Source organism: Caretta caretta, chromosome 6 (assembly GCF_965140235.1).
Source record: "Caretta caretta isolate rCarCar2 chromosome 6, rCarCar1.hap1, whole genome shotgun sequence".
In the NCBI taxonomy this organism is placed as follows: Eukaryota; Metazoa; Chordata; order Testudines; family Cheloniidae; genus Caretta; species Caretta caretta.
This window is the reverse complement of record NC_134211.1, coordinates 2,049,715-2,061,371: the sequence shown is the minus strand read 5'-3', so window position 1 is coordinate 2,061,371 and position 11,657 is coordinate 2,049,715. Positions and strand designations below refer to the sequence as shown.

At 57.9% G+C, this 11,657-nt stretch overlaps 1 protein-coding gene and 1 pseudogene across 1 annotated transcript; one reads left to right on the top strand and one right to left on the bottom strand.

Moving 5' to 3' along the window:
• The window catches only part of LOC125639102 (serine protease 27-like), a 28,169-nt pseudogene extending 25,028 nt beyond the window's left edge, over positions 1–3,141 (top strand).
• A 108-nt stretch (positions 3,142–3,249) lies between these two features.
• Positions 3,250–11,226, bottom strand: LOC125639105 (serine protease 27-like). Its single transcript, XM_048855631.2, has 6 exons — positions 11,087–11,226; positions 8,483–8,509; positions 6,535–6,697; positions 6,103–6,374; positions 5,702–5,859; positions 3,250–4,447 (listed from the first exon to the last, which is right to left on the bottom strand). Exons 1-6 carry the CDS (start codon positions 11,139–11,141, stop codon positions 4,181–4,183), a joined length of 942 nt encoding a protein of 313 aa, XP_048711588.1. The 5' UTR covers positions 11,142–11,226; the 3' UTR covers positions 3,250–4,180.
• Between the last annotated feature and the right edge of the window lie 431 nt (positions 11,227–11,657).

Below are 11,657 nucleotides of genomic sequence, written 5' to 3'. Positions count from 1 at the left end.
GGGGTAAATCCGGAGTGACCCCACTGACGCCCAGGGAGCCAGGGCTGGGTCCTGGCTCGGTGAGCTCCGGGGTAAATCTGGAGCGACCCCACGGACGCCCAGGGAGCCAGGGCTGGGTCCTGGCTCGGTGAGCTCCGGGGTAAATCCGGAGCGAGCCCACGGACGCCCAGGGAGCCAGGGCTGGGTCCTGGCTCGGTGAGCTCCGGGGTAAATCCGGAGCGAGCCCACGGACGCCCAGGGAGCCAGGGCTGGGTCCTGGCTCGGTGAGCTCCGGGGTAAATCCGGAGCGAGCCCACGGACGCCCAGGGAGCCAGGGCTGGGTCCTGGCTCGGTGAGCTCCGGGGTAAATCCGGAGCGAGCCCACGGACGCCCAGGGAGCCAGGGCTGGATTCTGAGCTCTCTGTGACTCTCTGTGTCTAGGACCCAGCACAGGGCAGTTGCTAAAGGTGAGTGGCTGGTCCATACAGCCCATAACAGCTCCCCCGACCCCTCCCATCCCAGCCGATCCCAACTCCCACCTGTTCTCTCCACAGTGTGCGGGCGTCAGAGCCCTACGAAGCGAATCGTGGGGGGCTCGGAGGCGCGGGACGGGGAGTGGCCCTGGCAGGTCAGCCTGAGACTCAACGGCACCCACCGCTGCGGGGGGTCCCTCATCTCCCCACAGTGGGTGCTGACGGCAGCCCACTGCTTCAGACAGTGAGTATCAGGGTGCCCCTCGCTCCCGACCTGCAGCACCTGCTCGCCCAGCCCCCACTCTGCTGGTGACCCTCACTCCCGACCCACAGCCCCCTGCTAGCCCAGCCCTGGGCTCCCCCCAGCCCTGCCGGTGCCCCTCACTCCCGACCCACAGCCCCCTGCTAGCCCAGCCCCGGGCTCCTCTCACTGCTGTTCTCTGTCTCTAGGACCAAGGACCCTTCCCGGTTCTCAGTGCTACTTGGGACCCACAAGCAGCTGCACCCCAGCCCCCATGCAGTCGTAGTCTCCGTGGGGAAGATTATCTGCAACCCCCGCTACGGGGGCAAAATCTCCAGTGGGGATATTGCCCTGGTCCAGCTAGAGAGGCCCGTGAACCTCACTGACCGCATCGTCCCCATCTGCCTCCCCGCTGCCGAGGTCCAGTTCCTGCCAAAGACCAAGTGCTGGGTCACTGGCTGGGGGGATGTCAAAGGTGGAGGTGAGTGAAGTGTGTGGCTGGGGTTGGGGGATGGGGGAGACAGGGCCCAGATCCTGAGAAAGCTACAGTGGGGAGGGAGGACATAAAGAATCTGGGGCATGGCTGTACTGGAAGTGGGGCGGGGGTGGGGGGGGGAAGAAAGAAAGGAATGAATAAGAAAAAAAGAAATCAATGAATAGAATAAGAAAGAAAGAAAGAAAGAAAGAAAGAAAGAAGTAATGAATAGAATAAGAAAGAAAGAAAGAAATGCATGAATAGAATAAGAAAGAAAGAAAGAAAGAAATGCATGACTAGAATAAGAAAGAAAGAAAGAAATAGATTAAGAAAGAAAAAGAAATGAATGACTAGAATAAGAAAGAAAGAAAGAAAGAAATGAATGACTAGAATAAGAAAGAAAGAAAGAAAGAAAGAAATGAATGACTAGAATAAGAAAGAAAGAAAGAAAGAAAGAAAGAAAGAAAGAAAGAAAGAAAGAAATGGAATAAGAAAGAAAGAAATGAATGAATAGAAAAAGAAAGAAAGAAAGAATGGAATAATAAATAAATAAATAAATGGAATAAGAAAGAAAGAAATAGAATAAGAAAGAAAAAGAAAGAAATAAAGGAATGATTAAGAAAGAAAGAAAGAAAGAAAGAGTGAATGGAATAAGAAAGAAATAGAATAAGAAAGAAAGAAAGAAAGAAAGAAAGAAAGAAAGAAAGAAAAAGAAAGATGAATGGCCTAAGAACAAAAGTAAGAAAGAAAGAGACACGAATTAATGTTATAAGAAAGGAAGAAAGGAATGACTGGAATAAGAACAAAAGAGAGAAAAAGAAAGATGAAGGGACTCGGAGAGACGAAAAGCGAGCGATGGAGGGAAGAAGGAAGAAAGAAGGAGGGCTGATAGATGTGAAAGGGAGGAGGCAATGCAGCATGCAGGGCAGAAAGGATCAGGAGATACAAGTTAGTGTGGGGGGAAGGGATTGTGCCCCCCCGTCCATGCCCCCCCCATTTATGGTGGCCCCTCACCCCGCTGGGCAGGGGGAGGGGCAGTGGGTGTGGCTCCCAGCTCAGCTGTCCCACTGCCCCCTCCCCCAGCAGGGAAAGGCAAAGCCCCGGAGACGCTGCAGAAGCTGGAGGTGCCCATCATCGCCCAGGCATCGTGCGACGCCCTCTACTGCAGGGGCAAAGGGCAGAACATCCAGGAGGACATGCTGTGTGCCGGGTACACCAAAGGGGGCAAGGATGCCTGCCAGGTGAGAGCCTGCCCCAGAGTCCGCTGCATCTTGGTGCTGGGGTTTCCATACAAACAGCCCCCGCATCCCACCCCAGAAGTGGCTGCATCTCAATGCCGGGCGAGGTGGCCACACATAACCAGCCCCCACACCCCACTCCAGAGGGGCCGTGTCTCAGCACTGGGTGAGGGGTCCCTCTGTGAACATCCCCTGCACCCCTACCCAGACGGGCCGCACCTCGGTGCTGGGCAAGGGGGTCCCCCACGCCCCACCCCAGAGGTGGCTGCATCTCAGTAACCCCTTGTCTGGCTCTTTGACCGCTAGGGTGACTCCGGTGGTCCGCTGGTGTGTAAAATGGGACAGAGCTGGGTCCAGGCAGGCGTGGTGAGCTGGGGAGAAGGCTGTGCTCAGAAAAACCGCCCCGGCGTTTACATCCGAGTCACCAGTTACCACGGCTGGCTCCAAGAGACCGTCCCAGACCTGGCGTTCGTCCAGGGCACCACGAATGGAACAGCCCACAGCTCCGTGGCTAACAGGAACTACGAGAAAAAATTAAAAGACGGCAGCTTCAATCATGCGCCCATGGTGCTAGCCCACACCCTGCTTCTTGTGGCCTGTGCCCTACAGCTCATCTGAAAGCCAGGACTCCTGGGTTCTGTGTCTGGGAGGACAGTGGGGTCTAGTGGGTTAGAGCAGTGGGGGCTGGGAGGCAGGACTCCTGGGTTCTGTCCCCAGTTCTGTTCTTGCCTTGCTTGGTGCCTCAGTTTCCCCATGTACAATAGTAGTCCCATTCCCCCCGCCCCCTGGAATTATTCTAAGGTTTCTTTTATTCCTGTTTGTAAAGCACTTTTGTAATCTGCATTCAGGCACTGAAGAACAGTAAATTATTTATTTATTATTATTCCAGTCTTTCGCGTTTAAATTAAAACAGTGCACAAGGGACCCGGCTGGATCAGACCCATGGGCCCATCTAGCCCGTTATCCCGTCTCCTCCCTGTTGCCCTGGCTCAGACCCATACTTGGTCCTGTGGGGGAGAATATTTCCGGCAGGCTGAAGCGTGGTGGTTGTGACCCACCCATGTTGCGGGGAAGCCACGGTCCTTCTCCCCCGCAGGGGCAGGGCTTGTGCCTGGGTGGGTGTGGCCAGAAGTGGGCGGGGTTACTTGACATGAGGTAGGCAGGACCCATCCATTGGCCACGAGGGAGAGTCCACAAGGGAGGGGGGATTCCATGGCACAGTCCACTGGTGGGCGTGACATGTCGTGCCTCGGTGGGCATGGCCGGAAGGGGGCGGGGTTACTTGACATGAGGTAGGCAGGACCCATCCATTGGCCACGAGGGAGAGTCCACAAGGGAGGGGGGATTCCGTGGCACAGTCCACTGGTGGGCGTGACATGTCGTGGCTGGGTGGGCGTGACCGGAAGGGGGCGGGGTCACTTGACATGAGGTAGGCAGGACCCATCCATTGGCCACGAGGGAGAGTCCACAAGGGAGGGGGGATTCTGTGGCACAGTCCACTGGTGGGCGTGACATGTCGTGCCTGGGTGGGCATGGCCGGAAGGGGGCGGGGTTACTTGACATGAGGTAGGCAGGACCCATCCATTGGCCACGAGGGAGAGTCCACAAGGGAGGGGGGATTCCGTGGCACAGTCCACTGGTGGGCGTGACATGTCGTGGCTGGGTGGGCGTGGCTGGAAGGGGGCGGAGTCACTGGAGAGCGGTTCTGTGGCACTCTCCCCCTGGGGCGTGGCCTATCCGGGTGGGTGTGGCCTTAACTGCTGGGGGGCGGGGCTCAGAGAATTCGGAGCAGCCAGGCGGCTAGAAGCAGGGCAGTGGGGGCAGGGCCGGGGGGCCCGCCCCCGGGCAGGCTGTAGGTGGTGATATTGACCACCCCGAAGGTGGCGTTGGGCACGTGCTGCCCGATCCAGTCCAGGTAGGCGCCGACGCGGATGTAGACCCCGGGGCGGTTGGGCAGGGCGCAGCCTTCGCCCCAGCTGACGACGCCGGCCACGAACCACAGCCCAGCCTTCTGGCAGACCAGGGGGCCCCCCGAATCGCCCTGGGGAGAGAGAATCGGTGACACCGGGGCCTCTCAGTTCGGACCTGCAGCCTCCTGCTAGTCCAGCCCTCAGCTCCCCCCCCCAGCTCTGCCGGTGCCCCTCACTCCCGATCCTCAGCCCCCTGCCCCCCCCAGCTCTGCCGATGCCCCTCTCTCCTGACCCTCAGCCCCCTGCACCCCCCAGCTCTGCCGATGCCCCTCTCTCCCGACCCTCCGCCCCCTGCCCCCCCAGCTCTGCCGATGACCCTCACTCCTGACCCTCCGCCCCCTGCCCCCCCAGCTCTGCCGATGCCCCTCTCTCCCGACCCTCCGCCCCCTGCCCCCCCCAGCTCTGCCTATGCCCCTCACTCCCGACCCTCCGCCCCCTGCACCCCCCAGCTCTGCCGATGCCCCTCACTCCCGACCCTCCGCCCCCTGCACCCCCCAGCTCTGCCGATGCCCCTCACTCCCGACCCTCCGCCCCCTGCACCCCCCAGCTCTGCCGATGCCCCTCACTCCCGACCCTCCGCCCCCTGCACCCCCCAGCTCTGCCGGTGCCCCTCACTCCCGACCCTCCGCCCCCTGCACCCCCCAGCTCTGCCGATGCCCCTCACTCCCGACCCTCCGCCCCCTGCACCCCCCAGCTCTGCCGGTGCCCCTCACTCCCGATCCTCAGCCCCCTGCCCCCCCCAGCTCTGCCGATGCCCCTCTCTCCCGACCCTCAGCCCCCTGCCCCCCCCAGCTCTGCCGATGCCCCTCTCTCCTGACCCTCAGCCCCCTGCCCCCCCCAGCTCTGCCGGTGCCCCTCTCTCCCGACCCTCAGCCCCCTGCCCCCCCCAGCTCTGCCGATGCCCCTCACTCCCGACCCTCAGCCCCCTGCGCCCCCCAGCTCTGCCGATGCCCCTCTCTCCCGACCCTCAGCCCCCTGCCCCCCCCAGCTCTGCCGATGCCCCTCTCTCCCGACCCTCAGCCCCCTGCGCCCCCCAGCTCTGCCGATGCCCCTCACTCCCGACCCTCCGCCCCCTGCCCCCCCAGCTCTGCCGATGACCCTCACTCCCGACCCTCCGCCCCCTGCCCCCCCAGCTCTGCCGATGACCCTCACTCCCGACCCTCCGCCCCCTGCCCCCCCAGCTCTGCCGATGCCCCTCACTCCCGACCCTCCGCCCCCTGCCCCCCCCAGCTCTGCCGATGCCCCTCTCTCCCGACCCTCAGCCCCCTGCGCCCCCCAGCTCTGCCGGTGCCCCTCTCTCCCGACCCTCCACCCCCTGCTCTCACCTGGCAGGCGTCTCTCTGTCCCTCGGCATAGCCGGCACACACCATGTCGTCCTGGATCTCCCTCATGGAGCTCCGGCGCCGATAAAGGGCGTCACAGGGCAGTGGGTCGATCAGGGGCACCTGCAGCTGCTGCAGTGTCATGGGGGCCGGGAGCAGGTCTGCAGGGGGGGGGGAAAGGAAGGGTTAACACTGCCAGGGTGGGGGAGTGGACCCTGGGGGAGGAGGAGGAGGACACAATGCCCCCCTCCCTGCCCCCTCCAATGCTCCCCCCTCCTTGCCCCTCCTCCTCTGCGTTCCCCTCTCCTCCCCCTTTCCTCATGGCCCCTCCCACCTCCACTCCCCCACCTCTCCCCTCTCTATTCTTCCTCCTGCCCCCTCCCTTCCTCTCCCCCCCTCCTCACCTCCCTCTCGTGGCGACCCCCAGCCAGTAACCCAGCAGAGGGTCCCGGCGGGGAAGTGGACCCCGGCGTCCGGGAGGCAGGCGGGCAGCACCTGCGGGGTGAAGGTGACGGGGCGGCCCAGCCGGGCCAGGGCGATGTCTCCGCTGGAGCCCTCCCCAGAGTAGAGCGCATGGCCCAGGGCGCGGGACAGGGGTAGCCGCAGGGAGCCGGGCTCTGGGACCGACAGCTGGCGGGAGCCCAGGACGGCACGGTACCGAGACAGCTCCGCATGCCTGGGGCGAGAGAGGGGTCAGCGCCCAGAGACCAACAGCCGTGCCCCCCGCTCCCGACCCGCAGCCCCCTCCTGGCCCAGCCCTGGGCTCCCCCCGAATTCTACCGGTGCCCCCCGCTCCCGACCCGCAGCCCCCTCCTGGCCCAGCCCCGGTCACTCACTTGGGAAAGCAATGTGCAGCGCTTAGGACCCACTCCGTGTTGATGAGGGTCGCCCCGCAGATGTGGCGGTTCTCATACTGCAGACTGACCTGCCAGGGCCAGGCCCCCAGCGGGGCGTCCTGCCCGCCCACGATCCGGTCCTGGGGCCCCGCCTGGCCACACGCTGCGGGCGGAGGGAGAGAACCATGACGGAACGGAGGGCACGCGGCGCTCCCTGGTGGAGGGGACTGGAGCTGCGCTGAGCTGCAAGGCAGCCTCCCGTGGGGGGCTTGGTGTTCCACAGCGCCCCCTAGCGCCGCCCTCGGGCATCGGGGCCGGCACTCATGGTCTGGGGAGGGCGCCCCCCGCTCCCTGCAGCACAGCGCCCCCTAGCACCATCCTGCGGCGTCGTGATTCATAACGGCCGTATGGAGTCAGACCAGTGGTCAATCCAGCCCAGTGTCCTGTCTGTCGACAGTGGCCAACGCCAGGTGCCCCAGAGGGAATGAACACACCAGGGAACCATCCAGTGATCCAGCCCCTGTCAATCCAGCCCCAGCTTCTGGCAATCGGCAGTTTAGGGACACGCAGAGCATGGGGTTGTGTCCCTGCCCATCTTGGCTAATAACTACGGATGGACCTATCCTCCAGGAACTTACCTAACTCTTTTTTGAACCCAGTTACACTTTTGGCCTTTACAACATCCCCTGGCAAGGAGTTCCACAGGTTGACTGTGTGTTGTGTGAAAAAAATACTTCCTTTTGTTTGTTTTAAACCTGCTGCCTATTCATTTCTTTGCGTGACCCCTTGTTCTTCTATTATGAGAAGGGGTAAATAACACTTCCTTATCTACTTTCTCTACATCAGTCATGATTTTATAGACCTCTGTCATATCCCCCCTTAGTCGTCTCTTTTCCAAGCTGAAAAGTCCCTGGCTTATTAATCTCTCCTCATACGGCAGCCTTTCCAAACCCCTAATGGCTTTGGTGGCCCTTCTTTGTACTTTTTCCAATTCTAAAATATCTTTTTTGAGATGGGGCGACCACATCTGCACACAGTATTCAAGGTGTGGGTGCACCATGGATTTATAGAGAGAAAATATGATATTTTCTGTCTTATTATCTATCTCTTTCCTAATGATTCCCAGCATTCTCTTTGTTTTTTTTTCACTGCCGCTGAGAACTATCCACAATGACTCCAAAATCTCTTTCTTGAGTGGTAACAGCTAATTTAGACCCCATCATATTATATATATAGTTTGGACTATGTTTTCCAATGTGCATTGCTTTGCATTTATCAACATTGAATTTCATCTGCCATTTTATTGCCAGTCACCCAGTTTTGTGAGATCCCTTTGTAGCTCTTCGCAGTCTGCCAGGGACTTAACTAACAAGGTATTTTGTAACATCTGCCAACTTTGCCCACTCACTGTTTACTCCTTTTCCCTGATGATTTACGAATGTGTTGAACTGCAGTAATCCCAGTACAGACCCCTATTTACCGCTCTCCATTGTGAAAACTGACCATTTATTCCTAGCCTTTGTTTCCTGACTTTTAACCAGATACTGATCCATGAAGGGATCTTCTCTCTTATCCCATGGCTGCTTACTTTGCTTCAGAGCCTTGGGTGAGGGACTATGTCAAAGGCTTTCTGAAAGTCCAAGTACACTTTATCCACTGGATCACCCTTGTCCACATGGTTGCTGACACACTCAGAGAATTCTGGTAGATTGGTGAGGCACGATTTCCCTTTACAAAAACCACGTTGACTCTTCCCCAACAAATCTGTCCTTTACTATAGTTTCAAACTCTTTGCTCAGTACTGAAGTTAGGCTTATCAGCCTGTAATTGCCAGGATCGCCTCTGGAGCTTTTAAAAAAATCGGTATCACATTAACTACCTTCCAGCCACCTGGTGCAGAGGCTGATTGAAGTGATAGGTGACATGATTTCAGTGGTAGGTTACATACCTGTCTGGATTCCACGATCCGGTGCAGCTGAGGGAGACAGGAGAAGGAGTCACAGATGGCACAAAGCAGGGGAACCGGTTTCAGAAATGAACAGGAATCAGGAACAGGAAAAGAAAGGCAGAAAGAAATGCTGACTAAAAGTAAACAGTGCAAAATAACACACGGCTCTCAGGGTGCCTGGGATCTCTCCCCAGACAGGGGAGGTTTAGTGGTTAGAGCAGTTCGGGCTGGAGGCCAGCATTCCTGGGTTCCTCCTTGGCTCTGGGACAACAGCTGAGTCTTTCGCACCCTGCCCTGCCCATGGGACACAGCTGCACTTCATATCTTGTTAACCGCTTCCCTGCTGAAGCCTCATCCCTGGGTTATTACACTATTTAGAGCATTTCAGGAGCCCTAAGGTACATTTCTGGGGCTGGCTCAGAGGGTGGGGGCGAGAGGGGGTGTCTGTTGCTGAGACTGAGAATTGAACCCAGAAGTCCTGGCTCCCAGCCCCCCCTGCTCTAACCCACTAGTCCCCACTTTCTTCTCATAGGACCCAGGAGTCCTGGATCCCAGCCCCTCCCCCCACTCTAGCCTAATAGACTCCACTCTCCTTTCAAGTGAACACAGGAATCTTGACTTCCTGCCCACCCTGCTGCAACACACTAGCCCCCTCCCATAGGACCCAGGCATCCTGGCTCCAACCCCCGACTTTCCCTGCGGCCTAGGCAGCAGGAGAAGGATGGTTTTTGGGGTGCAGGGCGCTCCCATGGCCCAGCGGCTCCCAGCTCAGCTTCCACAGGGGACTAGGGGGTCGGTGAGCTGCTCCAGTGACCCCACTGCCCAGTGTCAGCTGTCTGCCTGGCCAGGAAATGTCACCCAGCCAGTCCCCGCATCGCGAGCCTCTCCTCACCCTTCCAGGGAAACCGCTTCTTGCGCCACCAAACCCCGCCACATGTCAACCCTCCCCATTCCCAGCCTCCCACCTGCCCCAGCCGCATTGGCCCCTCGCCGCGTCCCCAGGTCCTGTGCAGCTGAGAACTCCCCCACTCGTGTTTCTGTGACACCCGGCTGCTGACCTTCGTGAAATGGGGGGACGTGTCCTGAAATGGCCGGGGAGCTTTCCCAAGGGAGCTCACCGGGTTCTTCTGTGCACTTCTGTGTGTTTGTGCAGCTAAACTCCAGGGTGTGTATGTCTATAGCTAGACTCCGGGGCTGTGTGCGTCTGTCTGTGTGTGTGTGTGTCTGTCTGTGTCTGTGTGTGTACCTCAGGGGTGTATGGGACACTGGTGTTGCCTTTGTTGTGTAAATGGCCAAGGACAGAACAGCCTAAGGAAATTCCCAGTATTCTTGGGGTTATTTATTTTGTATCATTGTGGGTAATGAGAGATAGACCCATCCTAGGCAGACAGACACAATAGAGACAGATGGTAACAGTACAGACAGAAACAATCTAGATAGACATAATCTAAATAGAGAGACAGACACAATACGGACAGGTGGTTGGATACAATACATCAAGAGACAAATCACCTAGACCGGCAGAATTTAGACAGAGAGGCAGACAAAATCTAGAGCAAGAGAGAGGCAATCTAGACAGTGAGATGCAATTTAGACTGACGGGCATATTCTATTGCAGTTGAGACAGACAGACATATTTTTTGTTCCTAGTATTCTCTGTATTATTGTAGGACCTACGATACCCTAACATGAGCCAGGAATCCCTTGTGCCAGGTGCTGCCCAGATCCATCATAGTAGCCAGTCCCTGCCCCCAAAGGACGCACTGGGTTCTGCTGTGTGCCTCTGTATCTGTGTGTGTGTGTTTGTTTGTGCAGCTCAACTCCAGAGTGTGTGTGTGTGTGTACCTCAGGGATGTGCGAGGTCCCTTATGTTGTCTTTGTTGTGTAAATTGCCAATGACAGAACAGCTTAAGGAAACTTACAGTATTTTGGGGGTTATTTATTTTGTATTGTTGTGAGTAATGAGAGATAGACCCATCCTGGACAGACAGACACAATATAGACAGATGGGGACAGTACAGACAGACACAATCTAGATAGGCACAATGTTAACAGACAGACTGACCCAGTAGAGACAGATGGTCAGATTCAAGACAGAAAGAGAGACAGACAACCTAGACAAGCAGAACTTAGACAGAGGAGCAGACACAATCTAGACTGACAGGCATATATTATGTAGACAGTCAGATGCAGTTGAGACAGACAGACATATGTTTTGTTACAAGTATTCTCTGTATTATGATAGGACCTAGGATACCCTAACATGGGCCGGGTATCCTTTGTGCCAGGTGCTGCCCAGATTCCAGCCGAGATCAGGGCCCTGTGGTGCTGGGGGCTGCCCAGACCCACAGTGGGAGCCGGTCCCTGCCCCGAAGGGCTCACAGTCTAAACAGACAAAGGCAGGAACATTCTCCCCTTTTTCCAACCAGGGAAATTGAGACTCAGAGAGATGCGGGACTTGCCCAAGGTCACACAAGGAGTCTGTGGCAGAATCTGGGATAGAACCCAGGTGTCCTGGCTCAAGGTCACCCCTCTGTGCTAAACCACTAGCCCCCACTCCCCTTCCATAGGGCCCAGGCATCCTGGCTCCCAGCCCCCACTTACCCTGCAGCATGGGCAGCAGGAGAAGGATGGTTATTGGGGTGCAGGGCGCTCCCATGGCCCAGCAGCTCCCAGCTGGGCTTCTGCAGGGGACTAGAGGGTCGGTGAGCTGCCCCAGTGACCCCAAAGCCTGGTGTCAGCTGTCTGCCTGGCTGGGGAATGTGGCCCAGCCAGTCCTCCTATCGCCTGCCTCATCTCACCCTTCCAGGGAAACCCCCGCCCTCCCCGCACTCATGTTAACCCTCCCCGTTCCCAGCCTGCCTCCGGCCCCAGCCTCATTGGCCCCTCGCTCTGTCCCCGGGTCCTGTGCGGCTGAGAACTCCCCCACTTGTGTTTCTGTGACACTCGGCCACTGACCTTTGCAGAATAGGGGGGACGTGTCCTGAAATGGCCGGGGAGCTTTCCCAAGGGGACTCACTGGGTTCTGCTGTGTGCATCTGTGTTTGTGTTTGTGTGTATGTGTGTGCAGCTCAACTCCAGAGTGTGTGTGTCTATAGCTAGACTTGGGTGTGTGTGTGTGTGTGACAAAGCGGGCCTGTTCTTAATGTTTCCTCTGAATATTGTGGGGGTGCCT

What these genes read in the sequence shown, in the direction of transcription:
- LOC125639105 (XM_048855631.2), bottom strand. Translation starts at nt 11,141, where the DNA reads ATGGGAGCGCCCTGCACCCCAATAACCATCCTTCTCCTGCTGCCCATG. An exon ending in GGATCGTGGAATCCAGACAG is followed by an intron (nt 6,698 to 8,482) that starts GTATGTAACCTA and finishes CTCCGCCCGCAG; the next exon opens with CGTGTGGCCAGGCGGGGCCC. An exon ending in GACAGAGAGACGCCTGCCAG is followed by an intron (nt 4,448 to 5,701) that starts GTGAGAGCAGGG and finishes CTCTCTCCCCAG; the next exon opens with GGCGATTCGGGGGGCCCCCT.